Raw genomic sequence first — 23078 nt, 5'->3', positions numbered from 1 at the left:
TATTTTTATATTTTTCACTTCTCTATATGACTTTCGTGGATGGAATCCTTCTCGTATTGGACTTAACAATTTTACCAGTGACTGACTTTGTAAAATCAAGGATTTACTTTAGCTTCTATTCTCTAACTGCATGTGTAGAAGTATTGTGTAAGGGGAGGAAAAAGAACCACACAGATGGGAACCTTAAACTTAGCTACGCTGTGGAGATCAAAAGGATGCTCTAATTCTCAGTGCCTGGCCACCTACCCCTAGAAAATGAATCTTCCTTTGCCTGAGCAGCAAATAGCCACATATTTAAAAATCAAGGCTTACCTATTTAAAGCTGGGCACACAGAAAGCCATTCATAATCAGGATGTGTCAAACCCTCTGTATCCGTTCACCAGTCTTTACAAAATGAAGGACAAAGAAGAATAGAAACATAAGACACTGTACATGAATTCAGCATATATAGTACAGCCTGCAGAAAGACAAGGAGATTCCAGAGTCAGGCTTGTTGAATAGGGTATAAAATTTATATTTTCAGAACAGACTGCAGCACTCAGCCATCCAGTTTCACTTATGCAAATGCACAGTTAGACGTGAAATGATGTTTTGTAAGTAAAAAGTATTTTAAAGCACTGATTCAAATGTGTCACTGTGTAACACTGTTAAGCACTTCAGTAAGCTAGTGCTTTAAATTCTTTAAATGAACATGGATATCTCTGTCCCCTCTCTTGTCCCCTTTTACAGGCTATGTTTTTTCAGCCTGCCATGTAAAGTTTTTTCATTATCTGCATATTAGGCTGGAGAAAGAACACGATTATCTAAAAGTTAACTCCCTGAAGAATGGAAAACAACTGTTTCAAGATTCTACATTTGCATGGGACTTGCAACTGGGTTTAAAAAATCATAGAAGTTATATTTACATGTCATGTAGGTATTCCCAGAAATGGAGATGTGGGAGAGAACAACATCAGGACAGAGGGAGAGTCTGTGATTCTGTGCATGACTGAGCTGAAGCCCCTCAGCTTTCTAAGGGGGAAGCTGGTGAAGAGAAGGCCATTCTTTGTAGGGTAGTCACACAGAATCACAGAATCACAAGGTTGGAAAAGACCTTTGAAGATCAGTCCTGTGGGCAGAGGGCCTCTTGGATCATGCATGGAAAGGAGTCGTGAAACAACATGAAAAAGGATCATGTCTCTTTTAGCTTAAATCAGAAGGAAGTATTGTATATTGATCTCTTTTATTATATATAATTTTTTTCTAAATACATGTACAGCTGACCTTCGCTACTGTTTTGAAGGGCATGCCTATACTGCTGACAGCTTCTCAGAAGCTGGACAAGGTTAATTGTATTTAGTGTAATAAAGGGCATTTCTACATTGCACTTTGCCCTGGAGTGCAAAAAGGACACAATTACCTAATTTCCTACCCAAGAACCCATTAGCCTTTGCACCAGCACCTGCTGCTCTTGCCTCTCCTTTAATCTGCCTGGCAGTACTCTGAAGTGGTAGCAAGACATCCACAGCGGCGTCCTGTTTAGTTAGTGTGGCACCAGTCCAAGGCAAAACAAAGGAGAAACTGCAATACAATACAGGTAAAAATCAAAAAAGGGACAAATAAAAACATGAGTCAGCAAAAATAATTTTATTTTTTGAAAATAAACTTCATTAAACAAATTGATGAAAACACGCTGATAGGGGTGAACATGCAGAAATACAACTATATGACACTTTGTTAAAAAACAGTGCTACAAAATAACACAGCAAATCACAGAACAGCAGGGGTTGGAGGGACCTCTGGAGATCAGCTCGTTCAACCACCTGCTAAGGCAGCGTCACCTAGAGCAGGTTGCACAGGATCATGTCCAGGCAGGATATGAGTATCTCCAGAGAATGAGACCCCACAGCCTCTCTGGGCAGCCTGTCTCAGTGCTCTGTCACCCTCAGAGTGAAGAAGTTTTGCCTCATATCAAGATGGAACTTCCTGTGTTCCAGTTTGAGCCAGTTGCCCCAGACTGTCCTGTCACTGGGCACCATTGACAGGTCTGTCCCCTTCCTCTTGATGCCCACACTTTAGATACTTATAAGCACTGGTATAAACCCCTCTCAGTCTCTCTTCTCCAGGCTAAACAGCCTCAGCTCTCTCAGCCTTTCCTTATACAAGAGATGCTCCAGTCCCCGCATCATCCTCCTAGCCCTCCTCTGGACTCTCTCCAGTAGTACCTTGTCTTTCTTGAACTGGGGAGCCCAGAACTGGACACAGAACTCCAGATGTGGCCTCACCAGGGCACAGTAGAGGCTGAGGATAATCTATTAAACTATTAACTGCTAACCAGTGAAAACCAGTTTAAAACAGAACCTAGAAAGACTTGCTTTCATCACTGTGTTGGCAAAATACAACTTGTTGAGCTCAGCTGGAATCACAATTTGCCAATTGGCATCGCTATCTTAACAGAGGTGGCTGAATTTGCGGAAGCCTTAGGCTACAAGCTGCAAACTTTCACCTAGCTGTGCAGAACTTTTACCTAGTTCAGTAAAAGAAGACCACCATGGTTCAGGCTGGAAGGAAAGTACAACCATCAGCAGAAACTGCAGCCTTGTAGATAAGAAAAGAAGCATCCTGCCTCAAGACAAGGAAGGAAGGGCAAGACCTCAGATCCTACATATTACTATTGGTCCAATCTGTCACATGAGGGGAGGGGATCTTTCATTCTAAGGATATAATTGCCCAGGTAATTTGCCTTTGTTCAGAGATCCTCTATAGCATCAAGCTCGAGAGTCACATCTGCTGTGCCACTCAAATTATCTCATACCTCAAGCCTGAGCCTCTGGTGTGGGAATCCTAGGGTTTAGAAACTTTCTTAACAACAGAATAGCATAATTGCTGGTGTGCTTCAGGAGACAGTGATACTAAACATGATTTGGCTTGGTATTTTCATCAATGAGCTGCCATAAAACATGAAACTACTGTTTGATAAAGTTTCAGAAAAGGCAAATATCTGCTGTGTTGAACGAAAGCCAAGAGCAAGCAGCTGTGTGGGCTGCCTGGATTACAATCCAGGGAAGTATGGGTAGTTTTAAATGAGGGCATTCTGAAAAAGAATTTGCCAGTTATACATAATATAAAACTGCTTTGGGGGGCAGCTGGGTGAAACATGGTAGTACATGTTGGAGATCTGATTTTACGATGTGATGGTTTTGTGATTGGGGTCATGTAAAGACACTGATTTATAAAGGAGACACCCTGTTTCTGCAGTAGGGTACCCGTGTATGAGTACAAACAGTAGCAGGGTGTATTGGGTTTGTGTGGTAAGGTTTTGATAACAGGGGGCTAAAGAAGTGGCTTCTGTGGGAAGCTGCTAGAAGCTCCCCCCATGTCTGATAGAGCTAATGCCAACCAGCTCCAAGAAGGACCTGCTGCTAACCAAGGCCAAGCCCATCAGTAACAGTGGTAGCTTCTCAGGGTAACGTATTTAAGACGGGGCAAAAAACACCAGGAGCAACTGTAGCTAGAGAGAAGAGGTGTGGGACACCAAGGTCAGTGAAGAAAGAGGGGAAGAGGTGTTCAGGCACTGGAGCAGAGATTCCCCTGCAAGCCATGGAGAAGACCATTAGGAGACAGGCTGTCCTTCTGCAGCCCATGGAGGTTGATAATGGAGCAGATATCCACCTATCCATGGTGGACCCCACATTGGAGCAAGTGAAGGCACTGAAAGGAGGATCTGACCCTGGGAGAAGCCTATGCTGGAGCAGGCTTCGGGCAAGACCTGTGGACAGGAACACACACTGGAGTATGTTGGCTGGCAGTCTAGTGCTGAAGGACTGTATCCTGTTGAAGGGCCCCAAGCTGGAGTTGTCTGTGAAGAACTGCCAGCTGTGGGAAGGACTTGTGTTGGAGAAGTTCATGGAGGACTGTCTCCTGTGAGAGGGACCCCACACTGGAGCAGAGGAAGAGTGTGAGGAGTCTTCTACCTGAGGAGAAAGAAGCAGCAGAAACAACATGTGGTGAACTGACCTCCACCCCCATTCCCTGTCCCTCTGTGCCACTGTGGGGAGGAAAGGGAAAGAAAATTGGGAGTAAAATTAAGCCTGGGAAGAAGGAAGAGGTGAGGGGAAGATGTTTTAAGGTTTGGTTTTATTTCTTATTACCTCACTCTGATGATAAATTAAATTGATTTTCCCGAGTAAAGCCTGTTTTTCCTGTGAGAAATTGGTGAGAGATCTCTCCCCATCCTTTTCTCGACCCACAAGCCTTTCCTCAGATCTTCTCTCCCCTGCCAGCTGAGGAAGGCGGTGACAGCGCAGCTTTGGCGGGCACCTGGCCTCCAGCCAGGGTCAACCCACCACGCAAGGTTCAGAGCTGGTGGTCAGCGCCCGGCCCTGCTCGCGTCCCGGGAGCTGGAGTGGGACCACTACACGCTCCAACCATCAGTTCCCAGCCCCCGGCGCACAGGCACCGCTTCTGCGCGCTGCCTGCCGGCCGCCGGGAAGGCCGGTAGCTCCAGGGGCGGCACGGCCCCTCAGGTAGCCCTGAGGAGACCGGTCGCGGCAAAGCGGGGCCGCGGCCACAACCGAGGCCGGGAGTACCCAGCGAGCGGCACTGCATAGCACTCAGCACCCCGACCGGTCTCTCCTCCCGTCCCCCTCGACGTCTGCTTCCGCGCAGGGCGCTGGGATGAGAGGGCCGGGAGCGGGGTGGGCGGAGGCTTTCCGTGGGAAGGCGCGGCGCAGTAGCGGCATGGCGGTGCGAGGCCACCAGCGAGGGGCCGTGGTGGAGCTGTGGGGAATACTGCTGCCTCCACAGGAGGCGGCGGCGAACTCGGACTCGGAAACAGAGGAGGAGGCCGAGGAGGAGCCGTACGTGGCGGAGGCTGTGCTTCTGGACGATTCTGGCCCGCGGCTGGCGGCCGCGCTGCCGCCGCGCCGAGCGGGTATGGGGCAGCGGGAACGGAGAGGGGCCGGGTGGCGGGCGGGCTGCCCTCGGTGTCCTCTGCCCGCGGCCTCCCTCGGAGGCGGGTTTGAGCGCGGCCCGGGGGGTTGCGTTTGGAACAGGCGGGCTGCACTCGGCGTCTGCGCCGAGCCCGGCCCGGCCCTGCGAGGGGGGCGGAGGCGTTCGAAGCGCGCGGGTGTCTGCAGAGACGCGGTTCTGCCGCAGCCCGCCCGTTGGTCCCGGGCCTGTCAGCCGCCTCTTCGGGCCAGGAGGGGCTTGTCTGCTCCTGTGGGCTGTTCTGAAGGTGAATCAAGTCAAAACCCGCTCCTTCCCTAGTTACTGAATTCGTAATAGGCAAAGGAAAATGATCAGCAGGAAATCCCACAGCCGCAACCTTGCGGCGGTAAGAAAACAGAGTTTTGCCATTCAAGTTAACTTTACACAAAACACCCCGGGTTTTTTCTTTTATGACATGTTAAGGGTGTTAATACTTGGCAGTAATGATTCCCTGCTTTCTGTTTAGTACTTAGAAAAGCAGGTGAGCTTGGAGCAACTTCTGCCTAGCGAGAATATTCTGTCTGAAAATTGTTTTTAAAATGGTTACATTGAGCTAGGTAACCAGGGGAAAATAAACAGGGAAATTGTGACGAAGATCTGCTGGTACTCTGGTTTGGTGAAAAATGGGCCCTGCTACACATAGGGCCTGGCTTTGTTCTGGTCGTAGCGTTCAGTCCTCAAGTGTGGGTTGAGGAACGGTGACTTAATTTTTTGGGAGGGAATGAGGAGGCCAACCAGGTCATACGAAACATTAAGAGTTTATTATATTCATTGTTTATAATTTTCGGTGGTTTCAGTGCAGAAAGTAGAAAGCTGAAGAGCTTGCAGGCACCGTGATGCAGTACTTTGCAGCAAAACTGTTCAAAATTGAATCACAAACTTGGCATAAATGATGTACTGTTAAGCCATGTGCCGTATGTGTGTCCAATTGTCTTAATAAGTATTCATACAGAAGTTTAATTATATAGTTACAACATTTGTCAGAAGCATTTTTAGCACTTGTTTCTGAGTTTGGTTTTGCTTTCATTTTTAAATACTACTGGGAAGGCTGACACCAGGAAGTTGGACACCCCCCCCCCGCTTTGTTTTATCAGTGCAACAAACAGAACTCTTCTAATCAAACAGAACTTTTAATCTTTATGACTACTAATTAACAGTGGTTTTATTTTTCTTTTTAATGATTCAGTTCTTATACAAGAAGACAGCTCCAGAAAGAAATATGAAGTAGTTGGACGTTTTCCAATAGCTCAGCCTTGGTGGAGAGTTCATGTGAAAGCTAAAAAAATGGGGTCGAAGTACTTTGTGCAAGGATATCCATCATATTTTCTGCGGACTGATATAGAAGAGAACAATCAACAAGTCTTTTCACTCTTTCTTAAGGAATGTGGTGTTCCTGAGTTTTTTAGAGAGAAGTTTTTTACTTGGCTTCCTATGGAGTCTATGCTGAGTTTTAGAAATCTTGAAGAAAAGCTAAATGAGTTCCAAGTTTCACACTTACAGACAGGAAAGAAACAAGGAGACATCAAGGATTATGATATCTTCAAATATGTTTCGAACTCATGTAGGTATATCCTGTGCTATTTTCATTGTTTCATAGGCTAATGAGTTCTAGCTCAGGTACTGTGTTCAAGCTAATGGGTTTTCATATGGAGTGTATGTTCTATGAAATGTGTGTTCAAATGAATTTTGAATATGCAATGATTCTTCTAATTTTTACATTTGAGGATAGTGGGACAGCTGACCAGTTAAAGGTAGGCATACAGTTAGAAACTGTTGTGACTTAACCTGGCAGGTAGCTAAAACACATCACTTGTGGGATGGGGGAAAGAATTGAAAAGAAGAAGGTAAAATGATTGGGTTGAGAGAAAGACAGTTTAATCACAGAATTGTAGGGGTTGGAAGGGACCTCCAGAGATTGAGTCCAACCGCCCTGCCAAAGCAGGTTCCCTGGGACAGGTCGCACAGATAGGCATCCAGATGGGTCTTGAATATCTCCAGAGCAGGAGACTCCACAACCCCCTGGGCAGCCTGTCCCAGGGCTCTGTCACCCTCACTGTGAAAAAGTTCTTCCACATGTTGGTGTGGAACTTCTTGTGCTCCAACTTGCAGCCATTGCCCCTTGTCCTGTCTCCACAGACCACTGAAAAGGGGGTGGCCAATTCCCCCTGTGTCCCACACTTGAGATATTTATAAACATTAATGAGATCCTGTCTCTGTCTTCTTTTTTCAAGGCTGAACAGTCCCAGCTCACTCAGCCTTTCCTCATAGGGGAGATGCTCCAGGCCCTTAATCATCTTTGTGGCCCTCTGCTGAACTCTCTCCAGGAGATCCCTGTCTTTTTGTCCCAGGGAGCCCAGAACTGGACACAATACTTCAGGTGGGCTTGACCAGGGCAGAGTAGAGGAGGAGGATCACCTCCTTCGACCTGCTGGCCACACTCTTCCAGATGTACCCCAGGATCCCATTGGCTCTCTTAGCCACCAGGGCACACTGCTGGCTCATGGCCAACCTGTCATCCACCAGGACCCCCAGGTCCTTCTCCACAGAGCTCTTCTCCAGCAGGTCATCCCCCAGCCTGTACAGATAACAGGCAACCGGTTATTCCTTCCCAGGTGCAAGACTCTACACTTGCTTTTATTGAACCTCATCTGGTTTCTCCCTGCCCAGCTCTCCAGCCTGTCCAGGTCTCTCTGGATGGCAGCGCAGTGTTCCTGCGTGTCAGCCACTCCTCCCAGCTTTGTATCATTGGTGTACTTGCTGAGGGTGGATGCTATTCCCTCATCAAGGTCGTCAGTGAAGATACTAAACAGGACTGGACCCAACACCGAGCCCTGGGGAACACCGCTAGTCACAGGTCTCCAGCTGGACTCTGCTCCACTGATCACCACCCTCTGAGCTCGGTCCGACAGCCAGTTCTCAACCCACCTCACTGTCCCCTCACTGTCCCATGCTCTCTCAGCTTTGCTATCAGGATGTCATGGGAGACAGTATCAGAAACCTTGCTGACGTCAAGGTAGATGACATCCACTGCTCTCCCTCCATCTATCCATCTGGTGGTATCACAGAAGGTTATGAGATTGGTCGAGCATGATCGCCCCTTGGTGAATCCGTGCTGACTACTCCTCATAACCTTCTTTTCTTCCAATTGCTTGGGTATGGCATCCAGAGCAAGCTGTTCGATCATTAATGTAGTAAAGGAAGATAATAAATAATAATGATAAAAAAACCCCAAACCAAGTGATGCACAGCACAATTGCTCAGTGAGTTCCTGAGCCCTGCTGCCTCCCAGTCAACCCAGAGTTGTATGTGGAGCATGACATCATATGGCATGGAATATCCTTTTGGCCAGTTTGGGCATACTCTCCTGGCCATACCCCCTCCCAGCTTGGCACCCCTCACCTTCTCATTGGCAGGGCAGGATGAGAAACCGAGAAGTCCTTGACTGCTCGGCAACAGCTACAAAAGTCAGTGTGTTACCAGCATTTCTCTCATCTGAAATCCAAATCACAGCACTATACCTGCCACTAGAAAGAAAAATTAACTCTATCTCAGCTGAAACCAGGACATGTAGATAAGACAGTGATCAGGCAAAGTACTTAACTGAGAAAAAATTGGGAATTATGAAGTTTCTTTAACTCTTGATTAAAAATTGTGGGGATTTTTTCCTAGGAAGAGATAAATTTAAAGGTCTCACTTTCTTCTAAAATCTGTTTTTTAAAGCAAGATATAGAACAAATCCATTTCATTTTGCTCCTTTTGCGGATCCCAAGACTGATCTAAACAGGGAAAATGATGGCTCGAGTTTGGGGTCATTAAGAAAGCCAGGGGAGAGCACTGTTTTCCTCAGTTCCCATACTGATCTGATGCTACAACTGTAGAAGCCTGTTTTCTTATTTCCAATTTTAATTTTTATGCAGATGTACACAAGAATATTTTTCTTTAGATTGGAGAGGCAGGCATGTGATGTCTGAACTGACTTTCTACAAAATGCTGTTCCATAGGCAGTTTAAACTCAATGTATAGTACTTATTTTCCAAATGAGTACATTTAGTTTCAGTTTTTATTTGTTTACTCTCTCCCTGTCCCCAGGAACTTATGGGAGAACAGATTTTAAAAGAATTTTAAAGGGATTACAACTAAGAAACTGAAAGAACTAAGGAATGTTTTGGATGTAGGCAGAGGGGTAAGAGCCAGAGTCAGCTTAAATTGCCTTTACAAGCACTTTTGTATATTGCTTAAAACTTTCTTGGTTTATGGTGCATCCAGTTGCAGGAAAGGCTGCAAAGGTAGCTCTGACTTTTCCAACAATATTGGAATTCTTGCCAATTCTTCTGCCATGCCATGTTTGCTCTCTGTTGGATATGGTGAGTTGGCAGAGCGTGACTGAAGAAAACAATGGTATGGATGGTGACAAAGTACAGCTTCAAGACAAGATGCTAACAAGGTTGGATGAGATTTTAAAGAATGAGCCATGGAAACTTGGATTCAGCAGGGTAAGTAATATTAAAAAATACAGTGCCGTTTCAGTGACATTCAGTTTATTGACTGGGTGTTTGAGGGAGGTAAGATTAGTTTATTTGGAAATGGATGATTTACTGGACTGAGTTTTAGCAAACCTTTTTTTTCCCAGTTGGTCTGCATTAAACCAGTCACAAAAGATGATGATCAGAGGGCTGGAGCAACCCTCCTATGAAGACAGGCTGAGAGAGTTAGGCTTGTTCAGGCTGGAGAAGAGAAGGATCTGGGGAGACCTTATTGCAGTCTTCTAGTACTGGAAAGGGCCTACAGGAAAAATGGAGGAGGACTCTATCAGGGAGTGTAGTTATAGGACAAGGGGTAATGGATTTAAACTAATAGAGGGTAGGTTTAAATTAGATATAAGGAAAAAATTGTCCACTGTGAGGGTGATGAAGCTTTGGGTGACCTGGTCTGGTGGAGGGTGGCCCTGCCCATGCAAGGGGGTTGGGACTAGATGACCTTTAAAGGTCCCTTACGACCCAAACCAGTCTGTGATTCTGTAAGATTTTTAAAGGTGGTTTTGTTACAACTACCTGTTCCTTAGTCTTTTCTACAAGAAACAGAAAGTCAAATACTCACAGTGATTGGGCCAAAAGTAAGAAAACTCATTTAAGTTCCTCAATTGTACTGTTCAGTTTTATACTGGCAAACGAGATTTCCTGTTCTCGACACACAGAACAGTGTCAATGCTTCCATAGTAAGGCACACCAAGTACTCTGTAATAGGACATTGGGTCTAGTCATTCCCCTTTCTGATAATGGGATTTGGGATTGCTGGTTACTTTCTTGTTTCCCTTTGCTGCGTTTCCACTTCGCTGCTGGACCTACCTCAGTTCAGCGCTCTGCTCCCTCAGATGGGAGCTATAGCTTAACACTTCATCAGTGTGCTTCAGCCCCCCAGTGCTTTTACTGACAGCTGTTCTGACTTGTCCTTAAGACCTCCAGTTTCAGAGATTCAGCAGTCTAGCCAATATATTCCAGTCTTTCACATAGTTCTCTTTAAAAAAGCCTTAATCCAAAAGTGCAGTTTGGGTATTTCCTGATGCAGTACAGACTTGTTGCTCTCTTATTTCTTGTACCAAAGATCTGCATTCTCACTGCAGTTGTTATTTATTGCTCGAAGGCTCAGTTTAGCTTTTTCTCCTAAAGCTCAACAAGCCAAATTACTTTTCTTTCCCTCAATACTATTTTTTTATTTTAATCTTTCACTGTTTTGTGGTAGTCTCTGTAAAGACTGTGTATTTCTTGATGTAGTGTGTTCAGAACTGTGTACAGTATTCTGGCTAATGCCTTTCCTGTGCTCTATTTCTACCCTTGTTTGTGCTAATTACGTGTGCATAAGTTCTCCCTAACACTCAGTTTCTGCACCAGATTTTTGATTCTTTTAAGGTTTCTGTTTTGTACAGAAAGGTGACTGGGAGGAATTATCATTCCATCTTTCTTTTTAAACGTCTTTGCTTGAAAAGCATTATATCTTTGCACCTATGTAAAATACATACATTTTTGTAGACTTCCCCCCTCTGAACTGTAATTTTACTAGGAGGTATGTTATTCAGCAAGAGGCTAACATCTCCTGAAATAAAGTTTTTGCTGTTGTTCTTTTTGGGGAGAAGATTACCTATAGGGAACTGCACCTTTCTTACTGTGAGGCAACGTGGGCCGACTTCTGTCAGTGTGAAGATCTCCTCTGTAAGATTCCTGAATTGCAGAAGAACGCATTAATTCTGTATAATCAACTCAAGAAACAGTGCAGAGAAATGGGACACACTTATGAAGATCAAGATGAATTAGCTCGTTTAGTATCTAAAGATATGCCCATTGAGCATGCTTGGCAGTCTCTTGAATTTCTGAAAGATCAGAACATAGTCATTAGGGAGAAAACACGTGTGTTTCTTCCTCACCTTTACAGGTCTGAAAAAGACATTGCAATGTATATAGGTGACCTTCTGTCAGACTGCTCATGGCAGCTGAGTGGTGATGTGAGAAAGGTACTTAACATTCCCGAGATGCCAAGGGGAACGGTAGACAACAGAATGGATGTTACCCAGGCTCAGGAAGTCGAAGATGTGAAGGAGACAGATCTGGACAGTCATAACTGTGAAAAACACTCTCCTGGAAAGGAAGTGGGGTCTACGTCTGGTGCCCACAGCAACGCAGAAGTAGACTCAGATCAGGTGCTTGCCATTGAAAAGATCTGTTCTAATCCTGTCACAATCATAAGTGGAAAAGGAGGCTGTGGGAAGAGCACAATAGTTAGCTGCCTTTTCCGTCACTTAAAGCAAATGGAAAAAGAAGTGGAAGCTGCTTCTAAGGACTTTGAAGAAGACCTGGATGCATCCGAGGAATGGAATACCTTTGATCATCATTGGGAGTCAGAGAATATGTGCACAAAAAATCAATTGAATATACTATTTACTGCACCTACAGGGAGGGCAGCAAGCCTATTGAGTGAAAAAACTGAGCTTCCTGCCTATACACTGCATCAGGTAAGGAATTTTTTTTGTTTTAAATTACATTCTGAAAGTCCTTTTGGCACTGTCCATTCTTGCTTTGGGAAAAAAAAAAGCACTTGTTACTGATTTTTCCTTATGAAATGTGTAGCTATCAATGCTATTTTTTTTCCTCTTTCTACACTTATACATGTCTCACATTTGTATCTTTCTAGGGCACCTGGTCTCTTTAATGTCTCAGATTTTTTTTTCAGTTAAGACAAATACCTTATAGATGGCAGAGATGTGTTCTAGTCTGTTTCATTCACATGGTGTTTTATTAATTACTGTTAAATATTGTGCAAGTGTTTTTAGAAAAAAGTAGGAAGCAAACCCTTTGTTAACAAACTTAGGTCAAATCTGTTATCCTAGTTAGCAGAAGGTACTAAAAAGACATCAGAGGCTTGGAATGACCTGTGTAAATCAAAATTATAATAACATAAAAAGTACTGTGAGGGTTTTTTTTTTTCTCTTTGGGGACAGGCTCGTTGCCTGTTCGCCTTCCCTGTGTGATATTAGTGTCAGCAAGTTGTAGCAGGAGGTGTTCTGTTACTGAGCAAACTAATGGCTGACCTAATATCCTTCAGGGTCCCTGCAGAAACAAGAAGATGCATTTCTGTGCTTTTAAGTAAGTGTTGATAATCTTGGCTAGAAATGCATTCACCAAGGAGGAAAATAAGATTGAACGGATGAATCATCTGAGTCTTTAGTGGTCTAAGTTCAGAATTTCATATAATAGGTCTAAATACATCATTAGATGATCTCACACACTGGTTACCTTTATGAGACCATTGTTTACAGATGATAAGTGCCAGAGCTTGATTTATTTTGATTTGTGTCTAGGTCATCTTTAGTTTTAAATCGTGGAGGCAGACTGAACAAGTGCAGCCATGGAAGTTTTCTACTGTGACAGTTCTGATTGTGGATGAAGGAAGTTTGGTGTCTGTACATGTTCTTAGTGTAGTTTTAAGGCTCTTGTGTGAGCATGCTCAGCTTGCCAAACTTATTATTCTAGGTAAGTAAACCAGCAAATTTAGCATTTTACAATATTTAGCAACACTTGCACTATATACTGTTTATCAGAGCTGCCACTGGTCTTGCAGAGTCTCTTAAAAACCCCGGAATGTTCCATTGTTCTGTACTTGGATAGTTCTGCTTATTGGTAAGGTCAGATGAGACAGACAGTTTTCCATCCCAGCTGTCAGTATGAAGTCCTTAAGGACACTACTGTTAGCACTGGCACAGGCTGCCCAGAGAAGCTGTGGCTGCCCCCTCCTTGGCAGTGTTCAGGGCCAGGTTGGGTGGGGCTTTGGGTAGCCTGGGCTAGTAGAGGGTGGCCCTGCCCATGGCAGGGGGTTAGAACTAGATGGTCTTTGAGATCCTTTCCAACCCAAAGCATTCTGTGATTCTATGATTATTCACATGTTAGAAGGGAGGTTTGATGTTGTTCTTAATGTTGGGATCATCTTGTTTTCATTCAGAAAGGAAAGCAGTGTAAAATCAAGATTTTCTGCTTTCTCAGAGGCTTGCTTTTTGGCATGCCGCTACATGGCATTTGTTTTTAAATATGTAACATTCAAAACATGTTTGTGTAAGATGTGATCATTGTCAGAGTGATTTTCACCCGCTAGTAAAGCATTTCTGAGTGAGGAATGGGAAAAATTTGTACTACACTTCAGCCTGATTCTCTAAACAAAGTTTCTTAGATTCTTGAAAGCTTTATTTCAAGATAATTGTATTGAGGAAGCATGTGAGTATTGATTCCAGTGTTTGTTTTTAACAGGTGATCTGTTACTGCTTCTCACAAGTACTAATTTGCATTCTGTTTAGGTGACACCAGACAGCTACCAAGCATAGACCCGGGAAACATGTTAGCTGACATCTTTGAGGGTCTAAAATCAAGAGGCTGTTCTGTGGAACTGAGAACTAATCACAGAGCTGAGTCACAACTAATTGTAGATAATGCCACGAGGTAGGATTTTCTGATGTATGATGAAGCACTCCGGTCCTTTACCTGCAAAATAGTAGAGCATCCAGATGTGATTCTATAATACAGCTTCTGTTAGTTTCTTCTTCAATTCTTTTAAAAAGAAACAAACCAAACCCCAAAAGAACAACAACAAATCCCAAATTTTTTTTCCAGGAATATATGTATCAGACAAAAAAAAGTGTGTGCTGGAACACTGTTGAATTTTATTGGATGTATTTAATTATCAAATACCCTCTGTTGCTCACAAATGAGTTGTGCACACACACGTTACTTTATGCCTTCTGAAATGACTTACAATTGCATCTTTAAAACAGAGTTTTAAAGACGTTGCTGGTAAGTGTAAGAACAGCTAAAACAGCTGAATTACCTTGAAATGTTAGATGTCAAAGGCCATTAAATCCTACTTTCTTTTAATTTTTTTTCTGTATTAATACCTAGAACCTCTAAATGTTTCCAGAATTTGCATTACTTTTGGTCTGGAAATAATCCAGTCTGCTGTTAGTGCATGACTTGTTTTAAACTTTTAACAACAAAATCTAAGTCTGAGTGCCCAAGATCTTTTGTTGTTGATTGGAATTTGAGAGTATTCTGCACTTTTGCAGGGCTTCCACAAGCAGGAAGTGTTTTACAAACAACTGGGTTTTTTTGTAACATTGCTACCAGTTCACTCCCTTGAGAAGAGCTGTGTGGGTGATACTAAGTATCTACTGCAATGCTGAAGGGCTTAGGGAAAAATTAGGGAAAAAATGTGAAATTAAGTTCAGCTCAGAAGAATGAGGTTTTGGTGTATGTGGTGTAGATGACCAAAAATTTGTAAATGGTGAAGTTCAGGCTGATGCAGGAGATGATACAGTGGAATCCTGTAACTGGAAATAACTTCTCTGTTTTCCCTCCACCACTCGGTCAAGAATCTCTTACCGGCAGCTTCCTAAATTCGATCAGGTGCTCAGAGTTTCTGGTTGGAATGAGGAAATGACAATGCCAAGCCCGGAGAAGAAATTCATTCTCATTGCTTTGCCTGCTGGCGGGAGTTGTGACAGTATGTGTGTACAGTCAGCTTGGGATCTTGACTTGCCTTTGATAAAGCATGGATTGTTTGGCTGGAGCTCATGTTTTGGGAAGCTTTCCTCTGTCTGTGTTTGCTGTATACATTTAAATGCCAGATTTGTAGGTGATCTTTTCCAATCTGTAACTGCACACAGCAAGACCCGTAGGTGCAGAGTATACACTGTGGAGTTCCAGCTCACCAGTTACCATCTGTTTGTGTTTCAGCAGCCATTGTTAAACCTTACAAGATCAGATTTTTCAGAGGTGAATCATTTGAGTAAACAGCAACTGTAGCAGGGTGGTGTGTAGGACAAGAACGAGCTCCCAACTCTAGAACCAAGTTAGGAAAATGGAAGCAGAGAGGAGACATCAGTGTTTCTTAAAAGGCTTTGGGGTCAGGGTTAGGGCCATTGGTTTTAGGATTGGTTTCCTTGTTTTTCTTTTATCTATTGATAAATGTGTTGAGTAGCCTGTAATTGATACACATCAAAAAGCTTCTAGAAATATGGGGTGGAGGGGAAAGGAGGGACGTGTGAATATTCTCATATTCTCATGCTATAGTAACTTACTTAGCAAACAGAATACTAAAAATGAGTTTCCTTTGTGAAATCTAAACGTATAGGTCTGTGGCTTAAAAATGTTTCATCTTTACCCCTTTGATGTGCTGTATCAAAATCTTACTTTGCATGAACTACGCTCTATGCAGCTGTTTAACACAGAGAAACAAGAATTTCTGTCTTTCCATATCACTCTTGTCTCCCTGATTTTAATAGTGAGGTAACTACAGGATGCTTGTTTTGACGAGTATATCTGTGGGTGTTTTGTGGCATGCTGGGTTTTTTTTTGGGGGGGGTGGGGGGAGGTGAGGGGAAGAGTGTGTTTTTATGGGTTTTTTTTTTGTTGTTGTTGCTGTTTTAAACTAGTTGAAATGTCACTGAAGTAAGTGAAGGTGATTTCCTATTGAAGTATGCTTTTCTTTCTTAACTTGTTTTGCGTGTTTTTATGCCTTACTTTTTATGTCTTCTAAAACAGATTTGCAAACTGCCATAAAGGCTTTACTCAGAAAAGGACCAGGATTGCAGGATGCCAAACAATCACAGTTCATTGCTTTCAGAAGGTAACGGCGCGTGCAGGCAGACATTGAAATAATCCTTGCTAGCAGCCACAGTCTAAAAATAGCTGAGCGTGTTGAGTTGGAGAGACTAGTGGCAGTATCATGAAATTACCAGAGAGAACACAGGCCAGGTGTCTTTTCCTGTGCCTTCTGGTTGTCCCCAGTCTCTCTGTGGAGAGTTGCTTTATTTTTCTATAAGCTTAAGGTTATTTTGCACCATGCCTTTGTCTTCATCTGTACTGTTTATGCTAAACAAAGAAAAGGTGGACATAAGTGGTCAGTTTTTGTAGTAGGTGCTCTGAGAACCTGTGCTCTGGTGTTTGCTGGCAGTGCAGTGGTCTTCAGAATCGAGAGGCGAGGGCTTGGCTGCAAGAGGGACCCGCTGGACAAGTAGTGTCTAGATTCACACATATCCCATTGTGACAGAGGTGAATTCCAGGGTGCATAATGGAACATACAACCTGCTGTGTCTGTCACACATGGGCACTGACCAAATTACTGAAGGTACCTGCATGCCACGAGGGCCAGACTTAGTCATATAGTCTGATGTGCGTTAATGCTCCTGCTGGGCGTGGGCATCTGCCTACAGTTTGGATATTTGGAAGCACAAAACTGATCATTTAAGAAGGGGTGGTACATGGGGCTTTAACCTACTCTCAAGGAAGTTTGTAATGTTTAGCAATTGCTCATAATGTGAACCATCACATTATGAATGTGTTCACAGGAGCATGAATACTATGGATGGCCTCACAGAACCACTGGGATGAATGTATCATAGCATCATAGAATACTCCTAGTTGGAAGGGATCCACAAGGATCATCAAGTCCAACTCCTGGCTCCACACTGGGCCAGCCAATTCAGAGCATGTGACTGAGCACATCATCCCGACACGTCTTGAACTCACTCAGGCTCGGTGCTGTGACCACTTCCCTGGGGAGCCTGTTCCAGTGCCTGACCACCCTCTCAGCAAAGAGCCTCTTCCTAAGACCCAACCTAAACGTCCCCTGTTGCAGCTTCATGCTGTTCCCTCAGGTTCAGTAGTGCCAGTAGCCCATAATCCTACACTTCCACTCAAAAGGAAGGGAGAACCTTTAAGGAGAGGTTAAGGAAAACCCCTTCCATTTCTATTTGTGATGAACCTTTCCTCAGCAATTAAAAAGCACTTGCTATTGACAGGTTACTCACATAGAAGTGATTTAGAAATTTTAGCTCGTTCACCTGTTTGTTGTGAATGCTGAGTAACTCTGAAATCAATATTATTTCTCCAGCCTGCATTCAGGTATGATACTGTTGTTAATGATTTCCTATGAAATTCTTCTAGAATATATTTATAGGTACTTAATCTGCATTTAAAAGTTACAATTCCAGGTTTTTAAGCAGCAAGTAAATCTACTTTTAATACAATCTCAGCCAGGGAACAGTATATCCAGGCTTTAGTTTTGTCTAGTTTTGTGATTTCTCTTCACATCCAATCTGGGTATGCATCGCAAACGTCCTTGCCTCACTCGCTGTGGTGTTTGGGCAGAACTGTTCCTTTAAGCTCTGAATCGTGATCGGTTTTAATTAATGCTAATGTGACGTTGCACATAGTTGTTGAGTGCTCATTAAGTGCATCATGATTTTGCTCATGTTCTTGTTTTGTGTCATTTAGGCAAGATTGTGATCTAATAAATGAACTCTGTTGCCAACACTACTCAAATCACTTGACCAGGTAAGCCAGCGTTTTGCAGTTTTTCCTGTGAACAATCTGACTTTGTTTTTGAAAGTGTTACAGCCAGGCCAACAACTCAGAATAGAATCTTGGAACTTCTGATGTTCCGTCTAGATCTGGTTATTTATCTTAGGTTATTGTAGAAATGATTTATTTCTTGGATGGGTTCTTTAATCTCCTCCTGGACTGTAAACAGAGGTAACATAAAACAAGTGTTTGCCTTTCATTTAAATTGTTGTTATGTGGATTCTAAGATTTTGAGTTAGTGCTGGGGAAAAAACCCTCCAGGTTAATTGTTTCTTGCCACTGTATGATTTCTAAATGGATTCTGAAATATTTTGGGAATCAGGATCTTGGTGCTGCTCCATATTACTTTGTTTTTTTTACCAAAAGCTTTTACAAAAGTTCAAGAAACAGCTCACTCAAAAAATGTGAGTGGTCTTAACTGATCTGAACATGATTAAGGCTTTCAATCTGGCCCAAGTCTAGGGAGGGGAAAGAGAAGTACCGAGAGATGGAAAGTGTGTAGTTTGTAAATACATTTCTCCCTTTCTCTGACCTAGAGACCATAAAAAACGGCTTTTGTTTCAAGTGGATGACAAGATCTCCTGCATGCGGAATACGTACCTCAGGGATCTCTTGCCAGGCTCTGGCCCCAGAGAGGATCCCAGTCGCTGCAAAGGCAGAAGTGGAGGAGCTGCCCTCGCTGCGGAGCGTGCTGAGGAGGACAGGCGGCTGTGCAATGGAGATATATTTTTCATCACAGATGTAAGTCCTTGCTGCAAGAACTTGCATAAAAACCCCAGGGGCAGCTGAATCAGTCCTTGTTGCATCCCCAGAGCAAAACAATTCACGCTTTAAAATTTTAGTCCATAATACATACCTCATCCTTCTGCTAAACTGTCAGGGGAAAGGCAGGAAAGAGCTGGGTTCACAGTAAAATATCTCTGGGCTTTTTTATAGAATGTGATTTAGCTGGCCTGCTGATACCCTGCGTAAATAAATTCTGTAAATACTTGAGTGTGTTGCAATCAAAATGCATCATGTTTTGGTTATAGGTAGGAACATAAGCTTAAGTAAAGAATAAAGTTAATGTTGCAGCTTGAGTGTGCCTCTGGCAAAAACTGAGCTGGCTAAAAATATACATTAACACAAAAAGTCGTGTATTCTGCTGGGTTCAGTGAATTGAGTTGACCCAGCAAAGGGTCTGGTGAAAGGATCAATATTTGTGCATGGGCAGGGGGGAACCACTCAGGGTAGGTGGGAGAGAGTGAGAGCTTCTCTGTGACAGCAAACTCTTGAACGGCCTCACTGGTATTACTTCACTGTACCTTAGGGTAACCTAAGCTTTCTCTTTCTCAGGGTTAAAACTGCCGCTCTCAGCATTTTTCTAACTAACCAGGAGGAGTTAGGGTGGGCCCTGTGCAGGGAAACTGTTTTCCTTGAAGGTAGGCAGCGAAAAATGGCAATCTTTTGGGTGTAGAGCCTTCTGAAACTATTCCATGCAGTCGACGTGGCGGATGTTGTAGTTTTGGGAACACTGGCATATGGACGTACACAGGCATGTAGACATCGATCGGCCTGCTGATAGGAGCTTACTGCTGAGTGTTCTGTGCTGTTCCTTTAGGATGTAGAAATTAATAAGCAGCGCTTCTTGACCATCAGCAGCACGTATGGCTCCACGTACACTGTGAAGTATAAGGAACTGAAGAATCTGTGTCATATAAAACATGCATGGGCCAGGACTATTCACACGTTTCAGGTAAAAATAAACAAACTGTGAGCTGATAAAACTTCCTCCCGGCTTTGTCTTGCTAATGCACTGTGTTTTCATGGGTAAAAGTCAGAAGCGCTCTTGAAACTAAAGTTCCTTGAATGCAGAATAGAAGATAATTCTTGAGAGTGTCCCCGGGGGCCTCTAAGTTAGTCTTTTTTTTTTTGTTTTAACTACTTAGTGGAGATCTTACTTTGATGAGGTGTTCTTAAACCTGTTTCAGGGTTCTGAGGAAAAAACTGTTGTCTACGTGGTTGGCAATGCTGGCCGGCAGCACTGGCAGCACGTGTACACGGCCGTGACCAGAGGACGCTGCCGTGTGTACGTCATAGCTGAAGAGGCACACCTCAGGCGAGCCGTCACTAACAGGAACGTGCCCAGGAAAACTCGCTTGCAGGGATTTTTGAGAGAGGTGATGGCAGAAACAAGCAACTGCCCCAAAGAAACTTCTTCTCCACTGACAAAGAGCTTTCAAAGTCAAGAGCCTGGAACTTGCTCTTTTTCTGCTGCTCAGTGTCCTCCGGACCCATCTGAACCTCCAGCTGGCTTGATGAAACAAGAAGGGTCAGCAGCTGGCAGTGAAGAGAAGCAGACACACACCTTGCAGCAAAGCCCGCTTAAAAGAGAACACACTCTGGCAGAGAATCCCGAGGAAGCTGTGACAAAACCCCCTGTAAGTATCGTGTGGCTGAGAAAGCTTAAAATTAACTTTTGCATCTTCTTTCATCACTGCATGTGGCTTGGATACTCTTATGATTGTTGTTTTATTATTAATATTAAATTAATTAAGAATTATTGGCTGAGAGAGCTGGGCTTGTTGAACCTTGAGAAGAGAAGGCTGCCGGGGAGGGGGGGGGCTCATTGCAGCCTTCCAGTACCTGAAGGGAGCTGATAAACAGAAGGGGAATCAACTTTTAAAAAGGGTAGGCAATGGCAGGACAAGGGAAAATGGATTAAAGCTAAAGGAGGGAAGGTTTAGATTAGATATTGGGGGGATTTTTTTACAGAGAGAGTGGTGAAGTGCTGGAACAGGCTGCCCAGAGAAGCGGTAGACGTCCCGTCCCCAGAGGGATTCAAGGCCAGGTTGGATGGGGCCCTAACCTTGTGTAGATCCAGGCCTGGAGATTGGTGGCAGGGGGTTGGAGCTCTATGATCCTTGGGGTCCCTTCCAACCCTGACCATTCTATGACTCTATGAATATACTAATCAATTAAATTTAGGCCAAGTTGGATGGGGCTTTGGGCAATCTGGGCTAGTGGAGGGTGTCCCTGTCTGTGGCGGGGGGTTTAGGACTAGATGATTTTCTAGGTCTCTTCCAACCCAAACCAGTCTGTGATACTAATTTTCAAGATGACCGGTGTTGGTGTAGCAGTTGAGTTTGGCAGATGTTTTCCCAGAATAACAGATAATTAATACAGCAAACTAAGCTGTAATGTCCATAGCAGTAAAAGGATACATCTTGTACTCCGCAGAGTGATCCCTTGGCTACCTTAGCCTGAATTCGCTAATTCTTTGCCTGCCAAAGTCAGTTTTCAGGTGCAGATCTGCTGAGAAATTCTTATATAAAATTTCATTGTTGGTTTTTACACAGCCAAATATGCTTAAACAGGTGTTTTTTTTTTTTTTTTCCATTGTATCAAATTTCTGATCTCCATCATGGGGAAAGAGCTTTTTTGAAGATGTTACTGTATTGTAGTTCTGGCTCTAACTCAGGTTTTGTTTTGCTTTGACAGCCAGGAGTACAGGATTCCCCACTTGGGTGTTCCAGACTCAGGAACCTGACTTTGGAAATGCCGCCTCCTAGGAAGCTTTTCAAAAGCTAACAAACAACTAAGTGTCCTCCTTACCAACCCTGCTTGAACCTGTTTTGCTCAAGATGTTTGGAAGAGAGAAGCCTGGATACGCCGATGATTCTCAAAGCGAGCACTTTGTATCTTCAGTCATCTGGTTTCAGAGAAGATTCCTTGGCGTGTCTGTCATCAAAAATCCTACTGTTCTTTTTGTTCTGGTGAAGAATGAACTCAGGGGTCTTACAGGGTGTGGATGTTCCCTGAAAAACTATGTGGGGGCTGCTAGGTTTAAAGACTGGAGCCATCCATACCAAGATTTACCCGTCTCCTGATGCTACAGCGTTGGTGAGCTGCTGCTGCCGATGGACCAAACCTGCAGCTTGCTCGAGTCAGGAAATAGTGTGCAAAGGGGCCGTCACGGTTTTCTGCTGCAGCAGATTTGTGGGCATGAAGTTTTGATGGATTATGGATTTTAATCTTGTTACAAATAGAACAAGAAAGTCAAAATCAATGACAGATGGAGAACTTGCCATTGCTGCTTTAGCCAGTGGTTGTGTGCTTGTAATAATCGTGGTAAGGAAAGCAAAATTCCAAGGCGGCGTCAACTAACATTCCACTGCTGACCTTCTGTGTGCTGTGCAACTCGTTGCCTTGTGATTCTTGAGGTTAAAAAGCTGAATGTTTAATCAAACATCAGACAAATTGTACTAAGAGCTGCACTGCTTGCTTGCTTTAAACCTTTTTTCCTTTTTTTTTTTTTTTTTTTTAACATGTATAGCAGGAAAACCATAGCAAATACAGACATGGTAGGGTTTGTTAAAACTATGGAAGAAAATAATGTGGAGAAAATATAAAATACAAGAATATAAAATATATAAAAAAAATCAAGTAGAAAACAGTTGCCTCATTTTTTAATGTCTTTAAATCACTGTTTATTTCAATTTATACAGGTTTTCCATACAAATATTTGCAACAGTTTGAATTTCAAAAAAAACGTAACATAGACGATAAATATCATGCTATTAAAGTATTAAATTTGTACAAAAATACTTTACAGTTTAATACTTATTTGTTACAAATAAAAATACATATTTAAGTGACTCATGAACTTTTTTTTTTTAATTATTATTATTTTTTTTTACACGATTCAGCATTGAATGTCATTCTGACCTTTTCTGGCAGTGCTGAAACTAGAAATCTGAGATACCTGTGTGTGCAGGGCAGGTGAGCTTGTTCATGTATTGGAATCGGCACCAGGGACACAGCTAAACAGTGTGAACTGACCAGAAACAACTCTGGAAGGTGATTGCTTAGAGATGGAGACTCTACAGATGGACAAATCCAGTATCTTTATATTCACCAATAACAAGAATTACCAATAACAACTTGAATACCGGAATAAACCGAAGCAGCTGCTGGTGAGCATCTAAAGCAACTGGCAGTATTTTATTGCCTGGGGGGGAGGGGGAGAAGGGGAATTTGTGTGATGTGTTTGTAAAAGGTATTTACAGTTTTAAACTCTAAAAAAGTGTTGTGGGGGGGTAATGTTTATCATAAAGGCGGCTGAAAACAAAGCATATTAAATGGGACTTCTGTCCCTTCAAGAAATTGTTTGACTTACTGTCACCTGTGAGCTTTTTAAGTACGAGTTTACAGGTTTATGGATCATTGAAGAG

The 23078-nt window shown here is 43.3% G+C and overlaps 1 protein-coding gene across 1 annotated transcript; it reads left to right on the top strand.

Annotated features, from left to right (window-relative positions):
* Positions 1 to 4657: 4657 nt before the first annotated feature.
* HELB (DNA helicase B) lies at positions 4658 to 22800 on the top strand (the record flags this gene model as incomplete). Its single annotated transcript, XM_084279238.1, has 13 exons — positions 4658 to 4913; positions 6156 to 6530; positions 9236 to 9462; positions 11100 to 11972; positions 12819 to 12990; positions 13806 to 13947; positions 14874 to 15004; positions 16045 to 16129; positions 17779 to 17838; positions 18402 to 18606; positions 19466 to 19600; positions 19836 to 20285; positions 21346 to 22800. 13 exons carry the CDS (start codon positions 4658 to 4660, stop codon positions 21433 to 21435), a joined length of 3201 nt encoding a protein of 1066 aa, XP_084135364.1. The 3' UTR covers positions 21436 to 22800.
* Between the last annotated feature and the right edge of the window lie 278 nt (positions 22801 to 23078).

Source organism: Gallinula chloropus (assembly GCF_964237585.1).
Source record: "Gallinula chloropus genome assembly, chromosome: 1".
In the NCBI taxonomy this organism is placed as follows: domain Eukaryota; kingdom Metazoa; phylum Chordata; class Aves; order Gruiformes; family Rallidae; genus Gallinula; species Gallinula chloropus.
Note: the sequence above shows the minus strand (reverse complement) of the source record. Positions and strands in the feature narration are given on the sequence as shown.